Here is a 26,854-nt window from a genome sequence, read left to right as displayed (position 1 = left end):
AATATAAGCCATTTGTTCCTGTTTAACTTTAGGGTGACAATCCTGTGCACACTCAGTGATTGTTAATTCATCTCTGAGAAAGTTTGCAAAGGATCAGAATACATCTTTCCCCAATGCTAGAATAAAACATATTGTTTGGAAGCTATTTTGTGCACACTAATTGGGAACCTATGGTGAAGGGCTGCTTATAAATGAAATTAATAATAACCAACATAATTTTTATGTGAAATGATTAATCAGCTCCTAAGCATGCTCAATGGAATCAGATGTTTTTTTTAATATACTAAGGCTATAATCCTAAACTCATGCGACTTACCTCAGAGTAAACATGCATGAGATTGGTCTGAACATTTATCATGACTGGAATTACTCTGGATTTATACAAATTAGAGAAATACAGTGAATAGTCACCAACTATAACAGGACTAGGAAACCTGAGCCCCAGCCAGTATGACCAATTACCAGCGATGATGGAAGTGGTAATTCAGAAAAATCTGGAGGTCCTCTGGTTAGCCACCTGTGTTTGGTTGCAATCTTGTTTAGAAATTATATGGTAGAGGGGTGATTCTGCATAGTGATATAAAGCTTGTGTCTGCTCTAATTCCTTTAGTTCAGAGATGACTAACCTGTGGCCCTGCACACATTGCTGGACTCCACCTACCCATCAGCGCCTTAATCAGCATGGCCAGTATTTGTGGATGATGGAAGTTACAGATCAGCAGCACCTGAAGGAACACAGTCTAGCTACTCCTGCTTAAAGTTGCAATCTTAGCTATGTCTACACAGAATTAAGTCCCACTGAATTAAATATGGCTTACTGCCAGGTAAGTGGAATTGCGGCCATAGTTTCTAATCAACTTCCTGCTCTTGTAGATTACTCATGCGAGGCTTTGCAGCTTTACTCCTTTTTATGTGAGTGGGATATACACACACTGATAACTAGCTGAATATGTGGAGTAGAGACAGCAACAACGACAATGTAGTCAAATTGTGACAGCTCATGACCAGCTTTTTCTTTTCTTTTCTAGAATGCTGCAAACCACTTAGTTTATTTTCAAAAGGGAATCTAGTGTGGGAATGGTAACATTTCAGTTGGGATTGAGGCTATTTTGACTGAGATGAATACAGTATATTTACTTACAAAAACAAGGTGAGCTATTATGATGTACTGAATTCTAAAAAGTTCTGCTTGCTACGTTCTCAAATATATTTCAAATGGCAGAATGCTAACAATACTTTCAAAGAGTAGTCGAGTAAGAAGGCTGGGTGTGAACTGATCTGAATTAGATCCAGACACCTGTGTCTTCAGAATCCATTTCCTTTGAGACACTCCAGGGAGTTTCCGTGCTAGCGCAATTGCGTGGTCCCTTCTGATTGGTCCTTGTAGCTCAGTTATTCATGGATTCTAATCAGTGGAAAAGACCCTTCTGTTCAGCATGATTATCAGTGTGGTGACTGTTGTGGTTGTAGATTAGGAGAAGTGGGACAATATTTCAGAGGGGGTGTTACTATAGTCCTCTCAGTGCAATTTAAAGAAGCCTCCTACCACTTTCAGAACGCTAAGTTCCTATGAAACCAGTAATGCAGCTGATTTACTTAGGGACCTTTTTGATAGGACTGGTATTTGGGGAACAAACTGACAATGACAATGATGATAGCCCTTCTACTATGTTAGAGACACCACAGCATACAATAATAAAGGAGTATTTTAGGGAAGAGTTTGATGATGAAGGTAAGTGATACTTTGCTGTTTCTCTGTTCTGGAAGGAAACCGTTGACTTCTAAATCTTCTTTCATTTATGTAGCCTTACTCTAAAGAGTTGCATTCTTGTTTGATTTCATTTTTTTTACTGTTTAATAATAAAATTAATTGATAAAACACTATGAAATATCTATTTTGTATGGTATCCCGTCTTCTAAACTATCAGTACATTCAGTACCACTACAGGGGGGGAAAAAGGATAGAAGCATGAAAGTGACGACTGACATTTTGCAATTTCCTCCCAAGTTTAGGAAAACTAATAATTAAAGGCAGTTGTCTTGCAAATATTGTGAGGCTGCTGTCCTGTTCTGCTGTCCTACCTGGCAATGTGTCTCACTGAATTCAGTGGCCCTTACATCTGAGTAGACATTCATAGGATTTCACTGTGAGTGATGCATGGAAGGAACAGAGATAAACCATTTGAACATGAGGAGTCAGTCCTGATGCATTTTGAATCTTAGAGCACAGCTAATTTATAAAAGGATGTATCCAAAGTTAAAGAGTTTCATCTGTTTAAATATGAAGAAAAGGTAACCCAGATAGAAATAGTTTTTACTGTCTGTTCTGAAACATTCAGAAGCAACTGATGTCCTGATATAGTATAGTGTGTTTCCCTGCATAAGAGACTGCACAGCTTTAAAATTTGTGCTATGTGTCCTAATTTCAATATCTTTCAATATCTCTTCTTAACAACTCCTAAGCAGACTGCAATTTTATTTAAAGTGCTGCTCTATATGGAGGTAAAGGCAAATGCATTCACAGTACTAGGTTTCTGGGTTTGGTTAATAGTTTGATTCTGGTTAATCATTCTTGAAGGTTTTTAGTGCTGTTTCCTAGGAAGAGAGAGTATATTACATGTCCTCATCTGCCTCCCATACAATTTCCTCCCGTCTTCCAATTTCTTATTTCTATCCCATGGGAAGATCAGTACAGGTGTTATTATTATTTATTATTGTGCCTGTTTGTACCTTTTCTTTAGAAGACATACTAAATGACACCAGTCTTGTACTGAAAGTCCATTACAAAATGGCTTGAAAAATAATTGAATCTGGTTTATATTACATTTGTTTGAATTTTGAACCCTATGTTCAGTGTTATAAACATGTCATAAACCAGGCAAATCACAAACATGATTCAACATGTAGCGAGTGGTCTCTTGGGATCATTGAGCAGTTTTCTCTAGCTCCAGATGGAGTTAAATATAGGCTTTTGCGATATTCAGCTAAGCATTCTTGAGTAAAATACTTTTTGTAGGGTTGTTTTTAACCAAATGTAATTCAAGATATATTAAGAATGCCTTTTTAGGTTTGCTGCCAAGTTTTATGCCTATGATCATCACTTGAATGATCTTTAAGAAAGATGTAGGTGCTCTAATATGAGTGCTCTAGTAGTATTCCTTGTCAGTGGCCACATTCAAATATCACTCTAAACCACAGTATAGTATGATGAGACTGAGCAATGGTTTGCCTCTGATACATATGCTCTTTCCCTCCCTTTTCTTCCTCGGGCACAGTAGCACAAGGGGAAGTTCAGAATCTGCTTGCTTCTGCTTTTGCTTAACCACAGCTTGTTGTGTTATGCAGATTGAAAAAATGTGGTTAATGTTTAGTTTTGTTGGTTTAAAACAACTCGCCTTCAAACTGTGAAGTTATTTTGTTGTTGGTTTAAACAAACCATAGTTAACATTGACCACAGTTCAGGGTTTGGATTAAATATCTGGAAAATTACTGCTTGTTATATGGCTGTTAAGTCCATGTGTGGTGCAGCCATGAGTTAATTTGCATAGTACTGTACAGTGGTACCTCGGGTTAAGAACTTAATTCATTCTGGAGGTCCATTCTTAACCTGAAACTGTTCTTAACCTAACCACTTTAGCCAATGGGGCCTCCTGCTGCTGCCGCACCGCCGCTGCGCGATTTCTGTTCTCATCCTGAAGCAAAGTTCTTAACCCGAGGTACTATTTCTGGGTTAGCGGCATCTGTAACCTGAAGTGTCTGTAACCTAAAGTGTCTGTAACCCGAGGTACCACTGTATGTCCTAAAATATTCATTCTATTTTACATAATGTGAAATAATTGTTGCATGTTATTGTTTTGCTATACCTCATTGCCACTTCTTTCGCTTTTTCAGATGAATGGGAGAAACGATGGGTTCAATCTAAACATAGATCTGATTATGGTAAATTTCGTGTTGCATCAGGAAGGTTTTATGGAGATAGAGAAAAAGATAAAGGTAAAATAATGCATTCTCCCATCCCCCAGGTGGTGAAAAATGAGATTTGTGACTGAATGCATGCCCTCATTCACTTTTATTCCATTATTGACACAATATTGGCTAGTATCAAAACATCTACATAACTGTCAACAAAACATCTAAATAACTAGTGGTGGGCTAGAGAGCAGGGTTTCTGCATCTGAGCAAATTTGTGTCGGTGCAAATAGATCCTACAAGTAATGTGATCCCACACATTTAGCTCCTTAAAAGTCAAACCAGCACTTTAAATTGAGCCCATAAATAAACAGTCAGTCAATGTAATTGGTGTAGAATGAGTGTAACATGATCCAATATGCCCAAATCACATGAGATCCTGGTGGCTGCGTTCTATACCAGTTGGATTTTCTGAGCCACATGTAAAGGCAGATCTGTAGAGAGAGCATTACAGTGGCCTAGTCCGGATGTAACCAGTGAGTGTTACTTTTTTCCTAAAATAGGGTCAAGCTAAAATGACAAAAGGCACTCCTAACCACCTGTGCTAGTAAAGATGATAAATTGGATCCCTGTAGATTTAAGGCAGGAGTGGGGAACTGGATCTGACCAGTAGGAGGCTACCCACCAGTTGTTTCCCTGGCATTGTTAAAAGAAGAAGCTGATCAGTAGTTAGAGCAACCACTTTTGAAGAAGCTCTTTCAGTGACTGTCAGCTGATTGGAGCTGGGAGCATGCCTTCAAAGAGACTGTTGATTGGTGGTTATAGGGAGTCCCTTAAAAGTCTCTGCAGAGGGAAAAATGCTCCTAAAAACAGCATTTCCCCCTCTACCTAGAAAGTGACATGGGTTTAAAGCACTTCTTCCAGTGCTCTGAATTCAGACTGCTTCCTCTGGGGGGATGGGAAGCATGCTATTGCAGCGAATCCCAGCTGATTGTTGGGACTGACTGCTCTTTGAAGCTCCAATGACCAGCTGATTGTCAGCTGCACAGGACTTTCTCACCAAGCACCAACAATCCCTTTTTCCAGACATCTCCATTTTCTCTTTGTCTATTTCCCGATCGATGTACAGGCTCTGTAAATTGTTTCTTGACTAATATTTATGGAAGTTTCTAACTTCCCAGAGTAATCAACATTGGTATTTTGTATATTGGTGGTTTCTGCTCTTGTTAACAATATAACTGACAAGAGGTTATTTAATATTCATATTCTATATAACGCCAGACAGTCTTTGTGGTTATATTATTATAACCATAGTAAGGACAGATTTTGTGAAAGTACAATAAGTCATTTAAACCATAATTCTATATCTTTGATTTAATTTTACAGGTCTGAAGGCAACTGAAGACACTAAGTATTATGCAGTGTCAGCAAGGTTTCCACCCTTCAACAATGAAGGTCAGACGTTAGTGCTTCAGTATACAGTAAAATATGACCAACATGTCGATTGTGGTGGTGCCTATGTTAAACTTTATTCTGCAGACCTGGTTCAAGAGGTTATGAATGAAGATTCTGAATATTATATTATGTTTGGTAAGTTCTCAACATGTCTTATTAGTCAGCAGTCAAAGCATATCCATTTTTACAGTGCAAGCCAAGAGAGAATTGGGCTTAGCACTATAAGGAAATTTCTGTTTTCATCTTTTTTGATTCTACATCACTGTATATATCAGTGAGAATCAGTGGCTGCACACAATTCTGTGCCATGACTTATGGTTTAGTCAACTATCTGGTGCAAAAAGTTCAAGAGCGCCTACGATACTCTTCCGGTAGTCAAATGAGGAAACACACAACAGAGCAGTTGGCTTATCATTACACTTGAATCAGCTCTTCTGGTTTGTTTTTCTCCAGAAAACCAAAATGTGAAGCCAAGTTATTGACTTCCCAAACATTGTTTATTTGGAGAGAAAAACCCCAAGAATTGGTTTGGGGATAGTGTTAAGCTCAATGGTTTGTTTCCCCACTCAACTAAGGAAGAAGCAGGGTGGGAGCACATGGGCTGCATGCACCAGCATGTACCTTGTGCACTGGTTAGCTTACTAAACCATAATTAATAGCTCAGTATTATGGGCAAACACAGCCAGTTTTTGCTTCCTTATGTTTTGCAAAGTATATTCAATGAGCTGAGAACAAGGTTGCTGGATCAGGGTGAAGTCTTCCAGGGAGCTTACAAGCAGGGCATGAAGTCAACAGCTTGCCTCTGCTGCCCCATTGTATGGTGCCAACATTTGATATTGTCTCTGAAGATTTAATTTAGCTATACACAGCATTAGACCATGAACATAAATCTGAACTTTTTAAAAGCTACTGAAAGTAGTAGCTATCAACCCTTTTGACATCTTTTTTTTTAACTTGCTGGCAATCAATGTGTCTAACACTTTGCTTATTACTTACAATTTTTGAAAACTGCTCTTTCATCTCCCATGTATGTTGTCTTGAGAGTTAGAAGTAGTGGGATTAAAATGGTTTTAAAATATTAAAATGTTGGTTGCAAGGGACAGGAAGTAAGTAAGTCACCTTCCACGTTTGGAGGAGGAGGAGGAGGAGGAGGAGGAGGAGGAGGAGAAGAAGAAGAAGAAGAAGAAGAAGAAGAAGAAGAAGAAGAAGAAAGCACTATTAACAGCAATTTCTAAATCAGTGGTCAAACTATCATTAACTGACTTATATTTGTGCAGGTGGAATTCTGATCCAAGTCAATTGGGTTTTTAGAGCACTGTTGTTTTCTCCTAGGTCCAGATATATGTGGAGAAGACAAAAAGATAGTGCAGGTTATCTTCAACTATAAAGATGATTATTACTTGATCAAAAAAAACATCACATGCGAGGTATGATCAGTATTTTTTTGGTATCTGAGAAGCATTGTTGATTTCTAAACTTTGTTGCTAGTTTTCCTCTACTAATTGCATTTTTTGTATCTTTCTGTCTTGCTAAAATTCTACTTTCCACACACAAGCAACAGTGAAAAATCCATAGCTGAAGTCTGGGTCAAGTAGTGTTTTTGAAACTAATAGTAACATATATTACAATTATGTTGGCGAGTAAGGGATTGTTTAACTATGGTTTAATGTTAATGAAAAGTGCTAGTGCATGCTGCTCAAAAAGTTCTCAACTGATTCACCGCAACTTATTCACTGCTGCTCCTGACCACACTGCACCAGGACCAACAAGCTACAAGCATTGGCATGTTATATTATCTAAATCAAGATTGTAGTTTGTTTGGAGAGAACATGAGCAGCAGGTTTGTTTCAGGGAAATCAACTACAAGTCTGGATTTCACATTCCATTTCTTTTGTTGATACGTATTGTTACTGGGACCATGCAAGCATGCTGGAACTTTGTTCTGCTTTCCTCTTCCCTGGACCTTTTAGCTGAGTGTGGTGCAGCAACTAAGCCAAAGTTTTGCTTAATGTGTCCTCTGAACCCAGGATCATGGTTAAGCTCTGAACCCAGTATCATGGTTAAGTTGTAGCCAAGAACAAACATTGGCTGATGGGCACCAATCATTATGGTTGCCACTCTTGCATCCTAGGCACCATTTACTTTTGACACACAACCCAAGAAGCAAGGGAAATAGCTCTCACCAACCAATAATAAGTACCATGGCATGTCCTCAATTTTCTGGCCTCCAAACTCTTCAAGCAGTGATTGCCTTTTTTCCCCCATTTAGTTTACATTCTGTTGCAACATTTAACAGGAAAAACCAGCAGTCAGTTTGGAATATGAGAAAAGAACTCTCTACTTATGTAATAATCTTTATTATTTTTCTTTTTCGAGACCGATGACTTTACCCATCTCTACACTTTGATACTACGTCCAGATTTAACATATGAAGTGAAAGTTGATAATTACGTTGCTGAGGCTGGCTATCTAGAAGATGACTGGGACTTCCTTCCTCCAAGGAAGATAGTTGATCATGAAATGGCAAAACCTGACTACTGGGATGAAAGGGAGCTTATTGAAGATCCCATGGACAAGAAACCAGATGTAAGGTTTCAGTATCATGGTTTCTCTTTCTATATAGATATATATGTACATTAAAGCTGTCTACTTCCCCAGTTGCATTCTGTCCACTGACCATCTCTTGTTGTCTCAGTTGAAGTCAGTGGGTGTTGCAGCTGTGCTTATAATTCTATGATTTGCTCCAACAACAGTCTGATATCCATCATTCCCTTTTTATTATTTCTATTATTAAATAATTCTTACTTCAGTCAATTTCACAATAGTAGCTAATTATTACTTCCATTTAGCAAATGGAGGAGCTGAGGCAATATATGATCATTTACTTGCCTGGGGCTGAGTTGGGTTAAACTCTAAAATCAATTCTGCATCTCAGTGACATTTGTCTTTGCCTTTACAGACAAATGTCTGCACCCAAGCAAACATTTATGCATTCTTTATACACAAAGCAGCATATGTCACTTTTGCCAGGACTTCTTACTTGACCTGACCAGATGAGGGCATAGATAGCAAATACCCAAGTCTTATAGATAGTTCCCCATTCTGGACTCAAAGCCCAGCACCCCAAGCCCACAGATAAGGATAACATCAAAACAAGCCAATTAACTTATATCAAAGGAAGTGAGTATGAACATACATGAGCTCATTGTTACATCAACTACCAATTAATTGTGGGGTTATATTAACTACCAAGATGGTGTTTGCAGTGCTTCCAGAACAGTTCACCTTTGGTTCAACACAAAGTTCAATACAGTATATGTCCATCACGGGATTAATACAAACAAATTTCCATGCCTGGTAGTAGTTGCAGTGAATTTTGTTGAATGCCACAGAACCTAAAAGCTTGTTAAGTGTGGTAACATATGAAATGCTAGATGATAACAGAAAACAATATAATAACCAATACTTATTTTTATGTATTTATTTACATACATATATATTTTGCTACTCTTCCAACACGGAACTCAACTTACTAATCGGTCAATGTGATATTAAATGAGCAAGCATTTTAATAAACTGTCAGGATTATCTTGCTGCTAAAACAGATGTTTGAGAAAACAATCTTTATTGATTATATGAATGCATACTGTTTTAGGATTGGGATCAGCCAGAAAGAATTCCTGACCCAAATGTCATGAAGCCAGATGACTGGGATGAAGAAATGGATGGAGAGTGGGCACCACCATCGGTTCCAAACCCGGAGTACAGAGTAAGCTTGGTATAGGTCTGCATAATAATAAATGCAGAGACTTAGATGGTAAATAGTAGGGGTTGTATACCCAGAGTAGACCCATTTAAATGGATAGATTTAAGTTAGTCAAGTCCATTGAATTCAGTAAGTCTCTGAGTATGACTTAGTCCAGGGATTGTCTACCTGGTGCCAAGTTTGTGTCCTTTGAGCATCTTTGGTTTTTGGTTTTGTTTTAAAAAAATAGGCATTCCTTTACCCATGGAGGAAGTTTTCTAAAGGGTGGGGTTTCTCAGTGATATTCTGTGTTGAGAGAGATGTATTTCTTTTGGGGGGGGGAGTCACACATATGGCATTTGTGTGAGGTCCAGGGGTGAGGGAGCAGCAGTGACTGCACTCTCTAATCTTGTCTTATGCCATACCCCCATAGCAGCCATTTTGTAACAGGCACCCACAGCACTTCCTCAAAATTCAGAGTGTGCCCACTGGTCCAAAAAGGTACCATGCTTAAACCTGAGGCATTTTATCTTACTACCTACTCTCCTGTTCAGTCTTCCTGAATCTACCTTCATCTGGCTTTGTCTGTATTTCTCAAGTCCCCCAACCTTAAATGCCATCTCTTGAACCAGTATCTCCCTTCAAGCAGCTATATCCCATCACTTACTAAGTCCTCAAATAGGTACTGCTTTCTCTGTTTTTCTTGCTGCTCTCTTTTTGACCCACTGGTTTGGATTCCTCTTTCTCTCTCTTTCTTCCAAGTAGTTGCTGTCTCCAGTCTGCTTTTCCTACTCTCTACTGAAATCATTGTCTATGCTTTTCTTCCATTACCACGATTGTCACATGGTATTTTTAAGTCCTTGCAGAACTTTTCCCCACCTTATATTATCAGTTTCAAACCTTTAGTTTTGCAACTTTTAGTTTTGCAGCTTGAATCCCTGGTTGTGTCTCCACCTTCACTTCTCTTTCCATCACTTTTTGCTTTCTCCATTCTATTCACATCTCATCAGCTCCCCCCCTCCTGTTTCCATTCCTGTCCCCCTCTCCCACTTGTATTCAGGGGTGTGCAGAGGCGGTGGTTCACCCCGGGTGCCATGGGGGGGGGATGAAAAGATGGGCCCTGCCTCCCCCCAGCTGTAGAGCAGCCAAGGTTGTGCACAGTCCATATGGGCTGCTGTGCGTGCGCACTCCTTACAGCTGTCGCGTGCAAGCAGTAGTCTGTACAGCTGCCGCACATGTGCGGCATCCCATACAGTCATCACACATGCGCAGTCCATACAGGATGCTGCACATGCACACTCCATACAGGTTGCCCCGCCCCAGGTGCCGGAGAGGGTTCCTCCGCCACTGCTTGTATTATCTTCAAATTAAGACGGGTGAGGAACCTGTAGCTCTCCAGCTGTTGCTAGACTCCAACTCCCATAAGCCCCAGCCAACATAGTGGAAGGGATGTTGAGAAGTGGGAAACCAACAACATATGGACGGCTACTTCCCCATCCTAGTGAAATCGTTGTTAAAGTACAAGTCAATGGTATATAATTGGTTTTACTTATTGTAAAATAAAGCTTCTCTTGGCATTATCGCTATGAAAGGCCCACACTCAAAACTGTAAATAATGTGTCAGTACATATTTAGCAAATGATGATAATACATTCCATATTATTATTTTTATTTCACTAGACTTAGCCAAGATTTATTTTGACTAAATTAGGTTTGGGGGAAATAAACTTCAAGCTTGTCTCAATTGTTCTTTTTTAGGGAATTTGGAAGCCCCGTATAATCAAAAATCCCAATTATAATGGCATATGGGTTCAGCCATTAGTTGATAATCCAGAATACACACCTGATCCTAATCTTTACAAGTATTTCAACATCAGTGTCATTGGTTTAGAAATTTTACAGGTATGTATTTTATAGAGTTTTGAGAAATAATTCCTTAACTGGAAAGATAATTCTTATTACAGAGTCTAGTTGTATTCTGTACCATTATGAGGGAAAAGCTGTCCAATTTTCTAATTTGAATCATTCACAGGAGAAAAATAGCATTAGCAGCCCATTCATTTTGAAAATATGATATACAGTGGTATCTCGGTTTACAAACTTAATCAGTTCCGGAAGTCCGTTCTTAAACCAAAACCATTCTTAAACCGAGGTGCACTTTCGCTAATGAGGCCTCCTGACACTGGTGCACTTCCACTGTTCGGATTCCATTCTTAGACCGAGGTAAAGTTCACAAACCGGGACGCTACTTCCAGTTTTGCGGAGTTCATAAACCGAATTGTTCTTAAACAGGACTGTTCTTAAATTGAGGTACCACTGTATTGTGTTTCCCATTTGCAGCATTTGCAATTAATTCAAACAGCTGCATGGTCATCTATAGAATCTGCTTCAGTGATGATCTTCACACCATGTACTCTGGAGTAGGATTATTGTGGAGTAGATAATTTGAGAAGAATGGCCTCTGAGATTAGAAGATTATGATATAGCTGGATTGATGGGATGACAAACCTGTGTACTGGCTTTGAGTATGAATGCAGTGTTAATTCTGAATTTATTAGAATAGGTGCATGCTAAATTGGTAGACACAGTGGAACTTACTTTTGACTTACATGTATATTGTTGAAATGTGGGGCTTTTAATGCAAAGCCTATGACATCTGCAATCTGAGAATCATTTTTCATTACAGTGGTACCTCTGGTTACGAACTTAATTTGTTCTGGAGGTTCATTCTTAACCTGAAACTGTTCTTAACCTGAGATACCACTTTAGCTAATGGGGCCTCCCGCTGCCACTGCCGCGCAATTTGTGTTCTCAACCTGAGGTAAAGTTCTTAACCCGAGGTACTACTTCTGGGTTAGCGGAGTCTGTAAGCTGAAGTGTTTGTTACCCGAGGTGTTTGTAACCCGAGGTACCACTGTAAAAGGCTCCAGATACCGTAACTAGATATATAGGTAAGCCTTCCTGATACAGGGAAATAGAAGCATTTTGAATCTGGCTTCTAGTCTTCAGAAAACGAGACAGTTTCCTAAAGAAGAAATGGGGACAATCACCTAATTCCGTACTCTTTGCATGTCATGGTTGAATTCCAACCAATTTTACCTAGTCCATGGCAAACAGAAACTGATTTTTTTTAAATCAAAATTCTACAGAATGAAAACATAAATACAGTAGAATAAATATAAACTTAATATAGATATGAAGCAACAGCTTTGGGACTGTATATATTTGCTTCCATCACAAAATGTTGAATTTCTGGTTGAAGGAATTGGTTACTATGTTATGCATGTGTGAGCTAGGAAGTTTTCCTCAAAATAACAATGAAATATTATATATGCACGCTGCCATTTTCTATTGCTTGTTCATATTTTATATTATTTTAGTATACAGAATGAAATAAATTATTTTAAATAAATAGCCACTGAATACAGGGTTGAGAAGAAAATAATGCAGCTTTGTACAGTCTCACTTCTAGAAACCATGTATCACCCATTCTTGCAGCGTTCTATTGTAGCTATAAGGCAGGACTCACATAACCAGCCCCGTCAGCAGAAGCCCTGCACAAGGACTTCAACTTGCCCAATAGGGTTCCCTCCTTCTCTCCCTGTAAGCCCCTTAAAATTGGATGGAAGGAGGTGAGGAGGAAAACCCCCAGAACAGCATGTGGTGGGAGAAGAGAGGAGCTTGCTCCATCTCACATTAAATTCCACCCGTAGGTTTTTGGGGTTTTTTGCATCACCTTTAATAATTGTATCCAATGTTACACCCAATTTATATTGTGAGCTTTTTCTGGTGAAGCCAGGCTGCACCATTCTTGATGGTGTTAAATTCAGGTAGCGGTCATAACTCCATTACCTAATAATGTGTCACTGAATTCAATAGGTCTTACTTCTGAGTACACATTGTTGGGCTTCCATTATCATATATGGCTCACAAATCTAGCTAGATTGTGTTTACTTCAGTAACTCATTTTTCCCTTCTACCTTTTTCATTCCAACAGGGAAAGTCTGGCACAATCTTTGACAATTTTCTTATCACAAATGATGAACAATATGCTGAAGATGCTGGGAATGAAATGTGGGGTCCCACATTTGTAAGTAACGCAATCACCATACAAGAGTGGCTGCATTGAGATGGTGCAGAAGGGCTTCTGCTAGTATACCTGCACAGCTCCAGGTGTCCAGGCATTTGTATAATTACCATAAGAGCCTGCAGCAGTCTCGCCACTACATTCTGCACTACCTGGTTCTAGACCAGGCCCAAGGACTTCCCCACATAGAGTATACTGCAGTTATCAAGTCTTGAGGTTACTTATGCATGGATTACGGTTATCACAATTCAGTTATGTTCATAGCTGGTGTACCAGACAAAGTTGGTGAAAGGCATTCCTAGCACAGGTCACTTAGACCTCTAACCACAGATTTGTATCTAGGAATACCAGTACCTGGTTCTGATTGCCTTATGAAGCACCTGAGCCCTACTGCATTGGCAGAAGAATCCTCCTGTGAATTGATCCAGGCTGTTGGTTGCTGTTATCATTAGCTCACAAGAGAATTCCTCTAGCAATACAGTAAGGCTCAGATGCTTCATAAGGTAAAACAGGACCAGGATTCAATGGGGTATCTTTGCTGGTCTGAGGTACACCATCCTTGGGCCTGAAGGACTAAGGAAAATGTGGGTGAACAGGGGGTAAGTTGTAAAGCAAGCATAATTTGTGTGGGTACACAATATTCCATTACTATTCAAGAAATATGCCAAGTTCCTTATAGTCTGATCCTTACACATATCTGCTTGATACTATATCTTGTTAAGTTCAGTCAGTCCTGTTCGAGCAAGCTGTAATCCTGTGCACCCTTACCTAGAAGTAAATCTTGTTGAACATAGTAGGATTTACTTCTGTGTAAACATGAATAGAATTATTAGACTGCACATCCTGCAGAGTTTAGTTAACCATAACTAGCACTACAGGATTCATAAAATCAATACTATATCTACTGTACATAATATTTTTATACATAGAAGTAGCCAGTAAAGAACTGTAGAAATGCATGCTTCCATTATTACATTGTAAGAAACAAAACTGATGTAGTTCCAAACATATTAAGATCTGCTTGAAAAACACAAGCTTTAGGTGTTAAGGGAAGCTAGTTAAATTCTTTTGAAATTATGAAGAACTTACTGAAAACTAAGGAATAAATGTACAAATGTAGCTGTACAGATTGCACAAAAATAACAAAAAGCCCAGCAAGGTATATACAACACTAAAGAAAGTGACAAAAATATCTGAGGGTGGGAAAGTTTTCAGTGTTGCATCACGTCTGATTATTAGGAATTTTCATAGTGACTTTAGATTGGGGGAAAATACCTTCAGAGTTAAGGCTTGAACCTACATTTTCAGTTTGAGGCCCTCTTTCTCACTGACTCTTTGCCAAGAAGGAAAGGGAGGCAGATTTCAAAAACAAATCTCTTACGGAAACTTATAGAAGTAAATGTCTGCATTTCATATTCTGGCTGTGACATTTACATTTTTAAAAAATTGACTCGAGGTAATGTATTCCTATAACCTTCATTTGGTCTTAACACATGGAATACTATTGAATAAGTTATTTGCAGCTTATTTATATTAATATTTAACATGGTTTTTCATCTTGCCAACATGCTTTACAATTCTTGTTTGAATAAACAGGAGAGAGAATGGAAGAGAAGACAGGGACAAGATGTTGTGTATAAAAAAATTAATGAAAACGAGGAACCGAAAGGAAAAGAAGGCAAGAAAGAAAAAAGGAAGAAAAAAGATCGCAATGTTAAAGATGAGCTCTAATCAACCAAATTTTATTGCATAGTTACTGTAACTCATGGTGGAATTTTTTTCAACTTCTAAATATTGTATTTATTTTCTAAATATCTGTTACTGAAACTGAAATGCAGTGGCAGTAAAAAGTTCTGACAACAATTGTTATGCTAATAAGTGTGGGTAATGGTGGTACAAGCAAAATGGTTGGGTTTCTTATTTAATTCCGGAGGGGACATCGACACATACAGAGACACATAGATGGATGCAACTCATGTACTGTGGGGATGTAGAAAATAGCAAAGAACCACTGGCTCAGTCAGAGGTCATATTCCTTGATACCTAAACTAGGGATAGATTGAAATGTCTATAACAGTTTACTACATCATTTGCAGGTGGCAATTTGATTGCTGAAATGGTTTTACAGGGAGGGAATTCCCACTGTGGTTGTGGGTGGCTGCTCAGCTTTCTAAAATAACTTTTTAAAACTCACCAACTTTTAGAAATTAAGCAAAATGGAAGCAAAGAAGGCCCGTTCTCATGGTAAGTTGACCCTCTATAACTACCCACCCCAAGTTAGCTAATTGTATTGTAGTGCCCCTTCTCTTTTTTTGGTTACAGGTTTCCCCTGACATCACTTTTTTCTCCCTCCCCCCAAAGTCTGGCATATTGTAAAACAAATGGAGACTAGCTTTGCTGTAAACTAGGAATGTTGCATGGGCTGCTTTTTCCCACTTTCTCATTCATACATCTCCCCTGCCCTTCAATGGGTTCTGTGATTATACTGTAGCATTGCTTCTGCACAAAGGAGACAGTGATATCCAACAGTTGAAACAAAATTCTGGCTGAAACTCTGCCCCTTTAAATCTCTACCTAACCTCTATTTTATACATGTTTTGGGTAGACAAGCTTAAAACATGCAGGTCTGCAGATATCAGGTGTAAATGGCACCTCACATGACCATCATAGTGATTCAACCATATACCATTATACTAATTCAACTACAACTTACAGCTGAGAATTCACATGTGCACCTCTTACACACACTGAGGTTCCTGAACTATTGTGAATTGTTCCATTCTTTATAAGTTCCCACCACAAATGCACATGGAAACATTATGTAGTCATATGGCACAACACTAAGAGGAGAGATAGTTGCCTGGATTTCCACCCAATATATTTCGAGTATGTAACTTTCCACTATCAATGTATAGCATAAATAGGCAGTGACCACTGGACTGTGTAGGGTTCCTAGGTCACAGAAGCATGCCCAAGTTATTCCTGTCTTCTGCCCATCCTCCTCCCTTAAAAAGATACTATGGTACAGTTGTACTTAACAAAACAAAAAGGACTTATGTTGGTTCAGAAGGGCTTCCTTCTCTCACAGTTGCTTCACTGCTCTGAGAAAAGTTACGTTGCCTCCACTTGTTCTGGTTCTCCCCGTCCTTACCCTTTGCAAAGAAAGAGTGGACACTTAAGCATTGAAGTTTTTTAATACTTAAATCAAGGTAAGGCACTTACGTGCTAAGTGCAGATTCATACCACAATAACTACATTGCATGGGGATTGAAATGCATAGGATTGCAGCTTGAATTAGTTAAAGGTGCCACATAGGCCTTAACAAAGGACCCCATCAATTTCCAGACCTATGGGAAAATATTCTACCCTCTCCCCACTTACTCACTTCTTTATCTTTTCCCAAGAATGTGGAATAAGGTATAGAGATACTAAGTGCACTAGGACCTGAGACACCAGGGTTAAAATCACCACTTGGCCATTAAAAACTCACTGTGTGACTTTGGGCCAGTCACTGTCAGACTAACCTACCTCACAGGGTGGTTGTGAGGATAACATGGGGAAATGAATGAATGCATGCCACCTTGAGCTCCTTGGAGGAAAGGTGGAATGGATATAAATGCAATACTGATAAATAAGGAATAATCATAATAAAAAGTCTATATCCAGCCTGCCTGTCCCTGATTTTGAATTGGAGGGTTGGGGTCAGATTTTGAATCATGAAAATAAACCCAACTCAGAAATAAAAGAAAAAATAATCTGGGATACAGCCAGTATATTCAGGCCTATGAACACTGGACCTTACATGTTAGGTAGGTCCTTGGCAAATCCAGTGTGTGGCTATCTGCTGGGACAGGCTTGCCTGGGTGAGGTGTGCAGGCAGTGGCAATCCATGCTCCCATACTAATATATAGGCTCTGCACACTGAGTTATCATCTGAACTATCCCAGGCACCCCTCTACTTTTTGTAATAGCATTTTAGGTTTGCCAAAGTGTTTATAGTCTCTTTAGCCTCACAGCAACCTTATAAAGTAGATCACAGAGTCCGCTTAATCAAATGCATCCTTCTTGGTAATCCATACAAGCTTATGCAATAATACATTTGCAATTGGACAGTTGTTCCGTTGTTTCTGTAAGCCATGGCTAGCTCACCAACCAACTTGATTGAAAGTGTACCACAGTAATGTACCCAATGCCATACACTGAGCTGCGGCAGAGAGGATAAAATCTTAATTAGTCTCAATATCTTATGGTGGGCTATTTTTTATGTTGGCTTACTGAGAAGGAAAATGTGCAGACAATATTTAATCAAAACGTGATGCTGTCCCAAGAGGTTTACCTTGAACAAGGGAATACATGATTAAGAATTCTGAGCCTCAGAAATAAATGGCGTGTGCATGTACAGACTGCACCTACTTCCCCAATGAAGAATCTGTATTTAGTTCTTCCATAACAATAACTTCAGCCTGAAATAGAAATACTTCATTGCCAGCCAGCCACATTATGCTTCGACTCACTGCTACTCTTACCAAAATGCCAAGTGAAAAGTAGATCTTAAAAAACAACACCATCTCAGAAATCTAGGCCTTCAGGTAGTTGGAAGAGAGAGGTTTCTGGAGACCCTTTCTCATATGTAATGTGCATTCCAGTTTGTTTTAAATACACTGGTTTGGTCATCATCCTTTGTGCAGAGTACATCTTAAAATCACCAATCTGCTCACAGTTCTCCCCACACCAAACTGGCAATAGCATTCAGTATACTTATACAATAAATAACCCACGGTCAAATCAAGCTGTGAACAACCTCATGCCCCTTCTCAAACTATTTTTATATGGTGTATACTTGTGTATGATACGTTTGTATGGTGTTCCTGAACATGCATTTGTATCAACAAGTTGCCAGGCTCACAGCATCCATTGTTAGCCAAAAAATAAATGCATGTCCCAGCATGTCTTTGAAGACACACAAAGAAAGAAAAAGCAAAAGCCCAGAGTTCCTTGGGAAGGATTGAATATTAAACTACTCTGGAAATTGTAAGAAGAATAGGGTTGTCTCTTTATAACTCTCAGCACCTTAACTACCCTTCACAGGATTATTAGGAGGAAGCCACCACTATTTAAAATTGTATGATACAACTCCAGATGGGGCCTCATCCGGTGAAGTTCACTCTGACTAACAGAAATAAAGAAACAAGCAACAAAAGTGGTCAGGAAAGTTGTGGCCTGAGCTTTACTACTGTCTACTACATTCCCGTTCTGTCGCAGGTGACAAAATGGGAGGACGTGCCACCCCTGGGCATAGCCATCACATTCAACACTATACTGTTATGCAGGGAGTAGACAGTATTGCAAGGGACACTGTTCGGGAAGACACTCCTAAAAGGGCAGAATGGACAGCAAGGACATTACATGCACAGCCACAACAATTCTTTCTTCTAGTAAGTAAAATGGAAAGGTAATTGTTTCTTGTGTTAAGACAGCTATCAGGTTTCCACACACAGCTGAACACACAGATTGTCTAAGCTCATGTTTAGCTCCAGAGCTGGGGCTCATTCAGAAATACACAAGCTGGTTTCCTTCAACGTTGGACTCCAGTACCTAGCTATCTAGGGAAAACAGCAAAAAAATTAGCAGACTTGTCAAAAGAACAATACATGACATTTTGCAGCACACATCTGCCTGTCTCAGGCAGCATGACCATTATGTATAGTTTGAATTCTATCCTATGTTTCCTGAGAAGTAAGGTCATTAACATACACCCAAGGAGACCTTTGTTCTTGCCATGAGTCAAATAATTAGCATGGCCATCACAGGCATTCTCATTCAATTGGACATGCAACCTATCAGAAATGACACAAATGAATCACTGAAGACACTTCAGTTTTCAGCATTAAAATTCTGCTACATTCATATTCTTTGTCTGAACATTGTGCATTAGTGAAGTAATACTGTATTTTTAAACTTTTTAATTTATAAAACAATAGAACCAAACATTACAGAAGGAAGTTGTACATAAATGTAATTGAACAGCCTAAGCTTATAAAGATTTGCCCAGAGGGTGCTAGCCCTTTAATACCTAAAAGCACACTTAAAAATTAAAACTCCAGGGCAGGTAATTAACACAAAATGGCTTCTTTGACTAGAAAGCAAACACATCTCAGCGAGACCTTGTAGTATCCTGATGGCTTAGGGGTCAAGGTTCTGTGAGGCTTTTCACAATTGGATATAATGATATTTAAATCAAACAAGACATCAGAAATTCATCCTGCTAAAAAGCGCTACCGGGTCCTGACCCTACACCATACAATGGGCATGGTGATTCAACCATCAGTTACAATTTTTCGTATATTCTAGCTATAGTTTAAAGCTAGCACAGTTTAAGATAAGGTTTACATTTTATTTTGGTGCTTACGGCCATGAGAGATAAATGGAAGCAACCTCCTGAGCATGTGAGCTTGTGTTTTAGCGAAGTGTGCAACAGGGCTCCATTACCTTTTGGCTTTATTTTTTTCTGTTTGAAACATGGCAATGTGCACCTGGATCAACATGTGGGAGACTGGCTGCATCTGTTTCCACATGGATTGTGTTGCCAGCACTGTCCCCAATTGGTAGGCTGTGGCAGAGTTTCTTGGGATGTTGTGGGCATGTCTGCCATTCCTCACAATGTTCTGTTTTCATTTGTGTATTTTCTCTTTGCCCAGGCTGTGGACAAAAATAAAACCATAGGAAGATCCAGTTAGAAATCCCCTGTGTTGCATGTACCTTGGCCCTCCAGAGGACAGCTGGTTTGCAACCAATGCTTTCTTGTACATTGCTGCAACAATGTGTTGACTTTGTATGCATGTTGGAGATATCTCTCTGCCTATGTGTGCACATGTGTTGCCTAATTTGAACCTAGAGTCCATGCAACTAACTGGGGATCTTTTTCCTTTTCAGTATCAGTTCCCGCGCCTGCCCCCCCCCCATGCTGTGACAGTTGTTTTAAAGTTCAATGTGTTACATGGACAACTTTGTAAAATAAAGAAGAAAGCCACTTCTATGATTTATGGTGTGTTTAGTGAGAAAAGTCTGTTTTCAGCAGAATGTATCAAAGCTCCTTGTGCTTGTTGAAGATAAAATAAACAGTACAGCGCTAGTGTGCAGGCTGTTGCTGATTCTGAAGTGGTATCATTTCATGCTCTATTTCTGTCAGAGTACATTACTGAGTAGTGTGTGAGCATTGGCTAAACCTCTGGCAGTTATACATTGCTTGAAGGTCATATGATATTTATTCAAGTTTGTAAGTTTTGTAGTGACTTTAAATGGCAACCTTGGGGCTGAATATGTTAACCTCTGCTACTGGGCGACTTCCATTTGTTTCAGAGGAATGGAGGAATCTGCAGATATGTTCCTGGCCTACGTTCAGAAGTATCACAGTCTCTCCAGCATTTCACAGATAAAAATAGGGACACTTTTGTGGACTATTACACATTGCTGAAGGCTCTTCTCTGCCTGCTGGATGCTGTATTAATTTGATCTGCAATTGCCTGGCCTGCACTGGCACTGTCTCTTAATAAACTAACAGTCAGCTGCCTTTTTATTATAATTCTATTATTATTATTATTATTAATTTTCTAAATTGCTCATTAGTCCTCTTAAGATGGACAACACAAATGGACAATTTTTCTCCCATCAGATATTGTCAGACACCCACCGGCCACTGCCAGTACAGTCGGGTCAGGGATGATTATTAGTATTTATTAAATTTATTAAACTACTTCTCTTGCTGCAGGCAATTCAAGGCATCTTTATGACAACAAAATGACAAAGCAAAACCCCCTACATTAATTAAAACCAGTGGGGGGGGGGAATCATTAAAAACAACCCATCGGCTTTAAAAGGTCATGGATTGTTAACAGCCAAAGGCCTGGTTGAAAAAATGGTTTTGCCTGGCACTGAAAGATATGTAGTGAAGGCACCAGGTGAGTCTCCCTGAAGAAAGCATTCCACAATGGGGAACCACCTCAGAAAAGGCCTGTTATCAGGTTGCCACCCTCTGGACATCTCATGGAGGGGCACGCGGAGTAGGGCTTCAGTTGATGAGCACAGGGTCTGGCTCAGTTCATATGGGGAGAGGCAGTTCTTGATTATGGGAGTTGTAGTCCAGTAACCACAGGTTCCCCATTCTTGTTGTATAGATTTAGAATTTTGTCGATCCTATTTGTGTTTTGTATCCAACTTAAGTCCAAAGAATCCATTCAAGCAGCATCTGCACTTTTGAATAAAATAGGAACAAGGGAAACTGCAAAAAGCCCTCCCACGTAGTCAGAAGTAGGTTCCACGAAATTCAATGGGACTTATTTCTAAGTAAATATGCATAGGGTTTTAGGTGTTTGTTCTAGAACTGCTATCTATACTGAGGCAGGAGGAAAAGAGAACCGGATAATGAGCATTCAGAATACTAGAGAAGATTGAGATACAGGCCGTCTAACTGATAAAAGAGCTTCTCTTCGGAAGAGCAGAAACGCAATTCCCTAACAATTCATTTTGAGCTTAAGCGGATCTATCCTTGAGAAAGGAAAATGCTTTGTGGCTTGCAAGGCTTACAATTTGTGCTGTGAGATCCTTCACCAAGGAAATGGCCCGTAAGGCTGCCATCGTAGGGCGTGCTTACTCGGGAGCAAACAGCACCGAACACGGCGAGATCTACTTTATAGAGTATTACACAACGGAGGTTAGCCACCACAGCGCGTCCGCCCAACGAGAAAGCTCTGCCAAGTTCTCCCTCTGCAGGACTCCAGTCCGCATTTTCGTAGCCGCCGAGCTTAACTGAGGTCGAGCCGAACCCTTCCTGGCCGGCTGGCTGGGAATCCGGGCCAGGCGAGCGTAATAGTATTCCTCCGAGCGGAGGCCGAATTGAGCGGTTGATCGGTGGTGGCTCCGCTCCAGAGGGGGCCGTGCCGGGAAGGGATCCGGGCGCCGGGCTTTGCTGCGCAGCAGGGCGGGGCCTGTCTGGGGGTGGCTCGGGAAGTTGCCGAAGTTGGGCAGAGAGTGGAGGGACGGAGCCAGCGAGCGCCTGCCTGCCTGCCTGCTCGGGCCGGGCCTTCCTGGGTGCTGCTCTTCCCCCTCCCGCCCTCTCTTCCCTGTCCGGCCGGTGCATGATGGAAGCAGCATGGCTGCTCATCTTTCCTTAACGCAGGTAGGGACGGCTCGCTTTTCGCTCGGTGGGGAGGGAGTGGGGTGGTTAGCTTGGGCGGGGGAGGCAGCCGGGGGAAGCCTCGCCTCCACGCTCCCGCCGTCTCCCCTTAGAAGAGTTTCCTTTGTGACCTGGCCGCCTCCCGCTCCCATTCCTCCTCGTAGCCCTTTCCCTGCCCGCGTCTCCCCTCGGGGCGCTTCCGCCTGCGCCCCCCTTCGCAACACCCACCCTCCATCTCTGCCTCTCTGGGACGCCCCTTGGAACCCAGCGGGGCTTACTTCGGAGGAGGCGCCTTGTTTATGAACAGCCTCCCCTGTTTCCCTGCTCCCCAAGCTCTCTAGTCTTCCTCCCTAGTCTCCTCCTCCTCCCAAGTTCTGCTGTTTGCCCCAAAGCTGCCGCCCTTCACTTCGCCGGTGGTTCCCACGGGGGACTCCGCGCCTTGTATCGCAGAAGCGGACGACGTGGGCTGCGCCTTACGCAAAGCTCGTAGCGCAGAGAACGTCTCTAGCGGGCGCCCGGAATTCCGCGGCTCTTGTCAGCCTCCAGCCGGTGTGGCGAAGAGTGACGGGCTTAGGAGCTGGGCTGACAAGGGGTCAAAGCTCCACTCACCCGGGAAACTTTGTGTTTATTCGCTGCCTCTTCGCCTAATCTTCCTCACGGGGTTGTTGTGAGGATAACATGGGGAGGGAAAGGGCCACGGACACCACCTTGAACTCCCTAGAGGAAAGGTGGGCCAGAAATGTAGTAATAATAATATTGGTGGGGTGGGTGTGTTATGGCTCCCTGAGTCTTTTCTTTTTAACCCTCTGTAGGGTTTCCTCATGTTTCACCTACTGTGCTGTTCTTTGTTGTATTCCACACTCCATGCGTTCAGACAGACTCTTCTTCTGTAGGACTGCTTTCCAACCTAATACCTGTTATTTATTCTCCAGAGGTGCTCCCACCCATGACATGGGGTGAAGCGGCTACCTCAGGCGGCAGAAGTGCAAGAGGCGGCACTCGGCCTGCCCCACTGCTTCTGCCATCCAGAGGGAGGTGTTCCAGCGCTCAACATTGCCACTTGTCTTCCCCCACCCGGGTGGAGACACAGCGCGAGAGGCAATACTTTGAGGAGCACCCTGGCTCCTGCCAAGTTCAGTCAGAGCCAGTGCATTCCTGCACACTAGTTGTGATCAGCAGTGTTAGAAACTGAGATATGAAAGCTAGGCACTAAATGGCACCTTAAACCTAGGTTACTGCAGCTAAAATAGTGTTCATTTTTCACATGGTCTAGTCCTTTCCCTGCCCACCCCCCTAATATTCTTAGGAGGGTCTCTTCTCCAGTCTTCAGAGAGTAGCTTGGGAGGCAGAAAAAGGTGATGTAGTGGTTAAAAGTGGTTGACTTGTAATCTGGGGAACCGGGTTCGTGTCTCTGCTCCTCCACATGCAGCTGCTGGGTGACCTTGGGCCAGTCACACTTCTCTGAAGTCTCTCAGCCCCACTCACCTCACAGAGTGTTTGTTGTGGGGGAGGAAGGGAAAGGAGAATGTTAGCCGCTTTGAGACTCCTTCGGGTAGTGATAAAGCGGGATATCAAATCCAAACTCTTTCCTTCCACTCTGCAGTTTTAATCTGAAATGTTAGGTGCAGTCCAGAGTTCAGAAGCTGCTTGCACTAATGAAATTCCCTGTCACAAAATGTGTCTAGAACAATGGGACTTCCAAGGAGAAAGCTGTGGCAACACTTTGAGGAGAACCTTGGCTCCCAAGTTCAATGAGAGCCAGGGCACAGTGTTGACAAAAGTGTGTGTGTGGGGGGGGGGGAAGGCAGCAATTCCCTTTTCACTGAGCTGCCCTTGTTCTTCTCTCTTTTTCTATTTTGGCTTCTGTGATACGCTTTTTACAAATACCTTTTCCTTTTTTAATTTTATTTTTTTTAATTGAAAAATTTTCAGTTAAACAAAATAAAGTGAAAAACCAATAGAAACAAAAGGTGCATTAGAAAATACAAAAATGAGGACCCACCTCCAATTTTATACATACTTATCTAATACAATGGTAAACATGTTATTTTTCCTGTGTTCCAGAACAGACTAGTGTTGCAGTCCTAACCCCACTTACCTGGGAGTAGGCCCCAATGATTTCAGTGGGAGCTACTGATGTGTTGGCGTGGTTAGGTTTGCACTGTAGGTGTTGCAAAAAGTTTTCTCCAGCACAATGGCAAGAACCCACTTCAACACGGGTTAAAATAGAGTGCTACAAATAAGCCTAATGTACTCTTAATTCAAATATTATATATGTAATAATATTAATCTGTAATAATTAATTTCAGTCCAGTTAATAGAAAATATATTTTGGGATGGTCTTGGTTACCTCACTTCATAATTGGTCTTATATGTGTAAACAGGAAGTACACTCATCATGAGTGTAGGTGTTGTGTATTCATGTTCTTGTTCATACCCCCTGTTCTTGGAAGTAGAACTCTATAAGTGGTAAACTATAGTGCCCAGAATTCTCTGAGGGAGAGAACTTACTTTGAATTTGCGTTAATACTATAGTGTATACACAGCTGCAGTCTTTGGTATGCTGAAAGAGGAATTAAGAGTTGCTGTAGCTGCACTATTTGTGGTCGGGGAACTAATAGTTGCTTAACTTTAACTATGCAGTTAGCATAGCAGTATGTTTGCAAATGAATACAACAACGAAGTCTTTGTTTATTTGAAATATTGATGTATTGCTGCTCAATAAAATAACAACAAGGTGGTATATAATAAAGCAATTCAGTACAAAACAGCAATTCAGAAATGAAAGCTTGAGGCTATAGTCCTATCTGAACTGAGCCCAGAACACAACTCTGTACATGTCTCATTTGCAGGCCTCTCTTGTACATACTTACTTAGAAGTTGGTCCCACCTGGTTGGTAAGCATGTGTAGTTCAGATGTCATGGCCAACCCTTGGTTTTGCTATTGAGATCTGCGAATCACACACTTGAAGCCATAGTTTCCAGTTCTGGTTTGGATGTGAATTTATCTGGATCTGTTTCATTCAGGGTTCAGGTGCAGTTTGGGAAATGATCAGTAGAGAGTGGGACAGGGAGAATGTGACTGCTTCTCAATTTCTTGGTGACTTTTGACACCATTAACCATGGTATCCTCCTGGACTGGCACTGTGGGATGAATATTATGAGCACTGTTTTATAGTGGTTTTGCTCCTACATGCAAGGTCTTTTCCAGAAAGTATAAATGGAAGATATTGTTTTGGCCCCATAATGCTTGTGCTATGGTGTACTACGGGGTACCAGTCTTGTCCCCGGTGCTGTTTAACATCTAATGAGCACACCCAGTGCCTTCATATAGGAGTTTGGAAGCAAAGTGTCATCAGTATGCTGATGACATGCCGCTGCAATTTCTTTATAACATCAGAATGGGAAGACACTGTGAATGAACTGGACCATTGTCTGAGTGCAACAGTGGACTGAATGAGGGCCAGTAAGATGAACTTGAACCCTGAGAAGATTGAGGCACTGTTGGCTTGGGTTCCCTTGTATTTCCTGGATGGAGTTGCACTTCCTCTGAAAGAACAGATTTGAAGTTTGGGGTTGCTCATGGATCTGTGCTTGTCGCTAGACACTTAGGTGGCCTCAGTGGCTAGGAGTGCCTTTTAGCAGCTATGCTTGGTTCACAAACTATGACCATTCTTGGACAGGGATAGTTGGGCCACAGTGATTCCTTGAAATGCACTTTATGTGAGGCTACCCTTTTGCTTGGTCTGGAAACTCCAGCTGGGGCAAAACTGCTGCTAGATGGTTGATGGGGACAGACTATCTCTAGCACATAACTCCAAACACTTGCACTGCTACCGATGCACTACTGGGCCAGGTTCAAGGTTCTTGTATTAATGTACAAGCCTTAACAACGTGGATCAAGGAAACCTCAAGGACTTCCTGATCACTGAGGTTTTCGGCGGATTCACTGTTAGTGTTCCACCATGGTTTGTATCTACTAGGAACTGTGCATTCAGTATTGTGGGACCAATTTAATGGAACATCCCAGTTGAGATCAGACAGGCCCCCTCCTTCTTAAACTTACAGTGCTTACTGAACACATTATTATTATTATTATTCCAGCTAGCATTTTAACTGCCTTGGACATCTTGACTAACTCTGGTTACTGCAAAAGATGGGAGAAGAGTGAGCATCTGAGCCTTAAGCATATTTTTAAGATTCAAACTGGGGTGTTCAACCCACGTGTAGTAGGACCACCTGTATTCAAAGCGTACAGTTCCATCAAAATAACTTGATAGTTTTGTCAGAGAAGAACCTGTAAGTGGCTAAAATTCTGAGTGTAGATGTTGAAATCCCAGTTTAGGATTTTTGCTCAGCTTTGAAGTTCCCTAAAGAGAAGACAGACATAAGAGTGTGGTGCAAAAGAGTGTGGTCCTGAAAACAAGTCCCTTTGAATGTACTGAAAGTGCAATTGCATCACTTATACAACAATTCTGATATATAA

The 26,854-nt window shown here is 41.0% G+C and overlaps 2 protein-coding genes and 1 long non-coding RNA gene across 6 annotated transcripts in view; 2 read left to right on the top strand and 1 right to left on the bottom strand.

The window, feature by feature from the left end:
* The first annotated feature begins 1,470 nt into the window (after positions 1-1,470).
* LOC307218265 (calreticulin-like) lies at positions 1,471-16,861 on the top strand. The gene is made up of 9 exons (XM_079980449.1): positions 1,471-1,732; positions 3,892-3,993; positions 5,296-5,499; positions 6,697-6,791; positions 7,741-7,950; positions 9,020-9,133; positions 10,868-11,011; positions 13,107-13,199; positions 14,793-16,861. Exons 1-9 carry the CDS (start codon positions 1,570-1,572, stop codon positions 14,925-14,927), a joined length of 1,260 nt encoding a protein of 419 aa, XP_079836575.1. The 5' UTR covers positions 1,471-1,569; the 3' UTR covers positions 14,928-16,861.
* A 1,539-nt stretch (positions 16,862-18,400) lies between these two features.
* LOC307218358 lies at positions 18,401-21,962 on the bottom strand. The gene is made up of 2 exons (XR_013839943.1): positions 21,780-21,962; positions 18,401-18,799 (listed from the first exon to the last, which is right to left on the bottom strand). It is a non-coding gene; the product is annotated as an uncharacterized lncRNA (long non-coding RNA).
* A 232-nt stretch (positions 21,963-22,194) lies between these two features.
* The window catches only part of EPS15 (epidermal growth factor receptor pathway substrate 15), a 52,565-nt gene continuing 47,905 nt past the window's right edge, over positions 22,195-26,854 (top strand). For all 4 annotated transcript variants that reach the window (XM_079980276.1, XM_079980277.1, XM_079980275.1 and 1 more), the window contains exon 1: positions 22,195-22,371. In XM_079980276.1, coding sequence (XP_079836402.1) covers positions 22,345-22,371 — 27 coding nt within the window. In that variant the 5' untranslated portion in view covers positions 22,195-22,344. The remainder of the gene's footprint in view (positions 22,372-26,854) is intronic.

Source organism: Podarcis cretensis (genome assembly GCF_951804945.1).
Source record: "Podarcis cretensis genome assembly, chromosome: 6".
Classification (NCBI taxonomy): Eukaryota; Metazoa; Chordata; class Lepidosauria; order Squamata; family Lacertidae; genus Podarcis; species Podarcis cretensis.
This window is presented reverse-complemented; position numbering and strand designations above follow the sequence as displayed.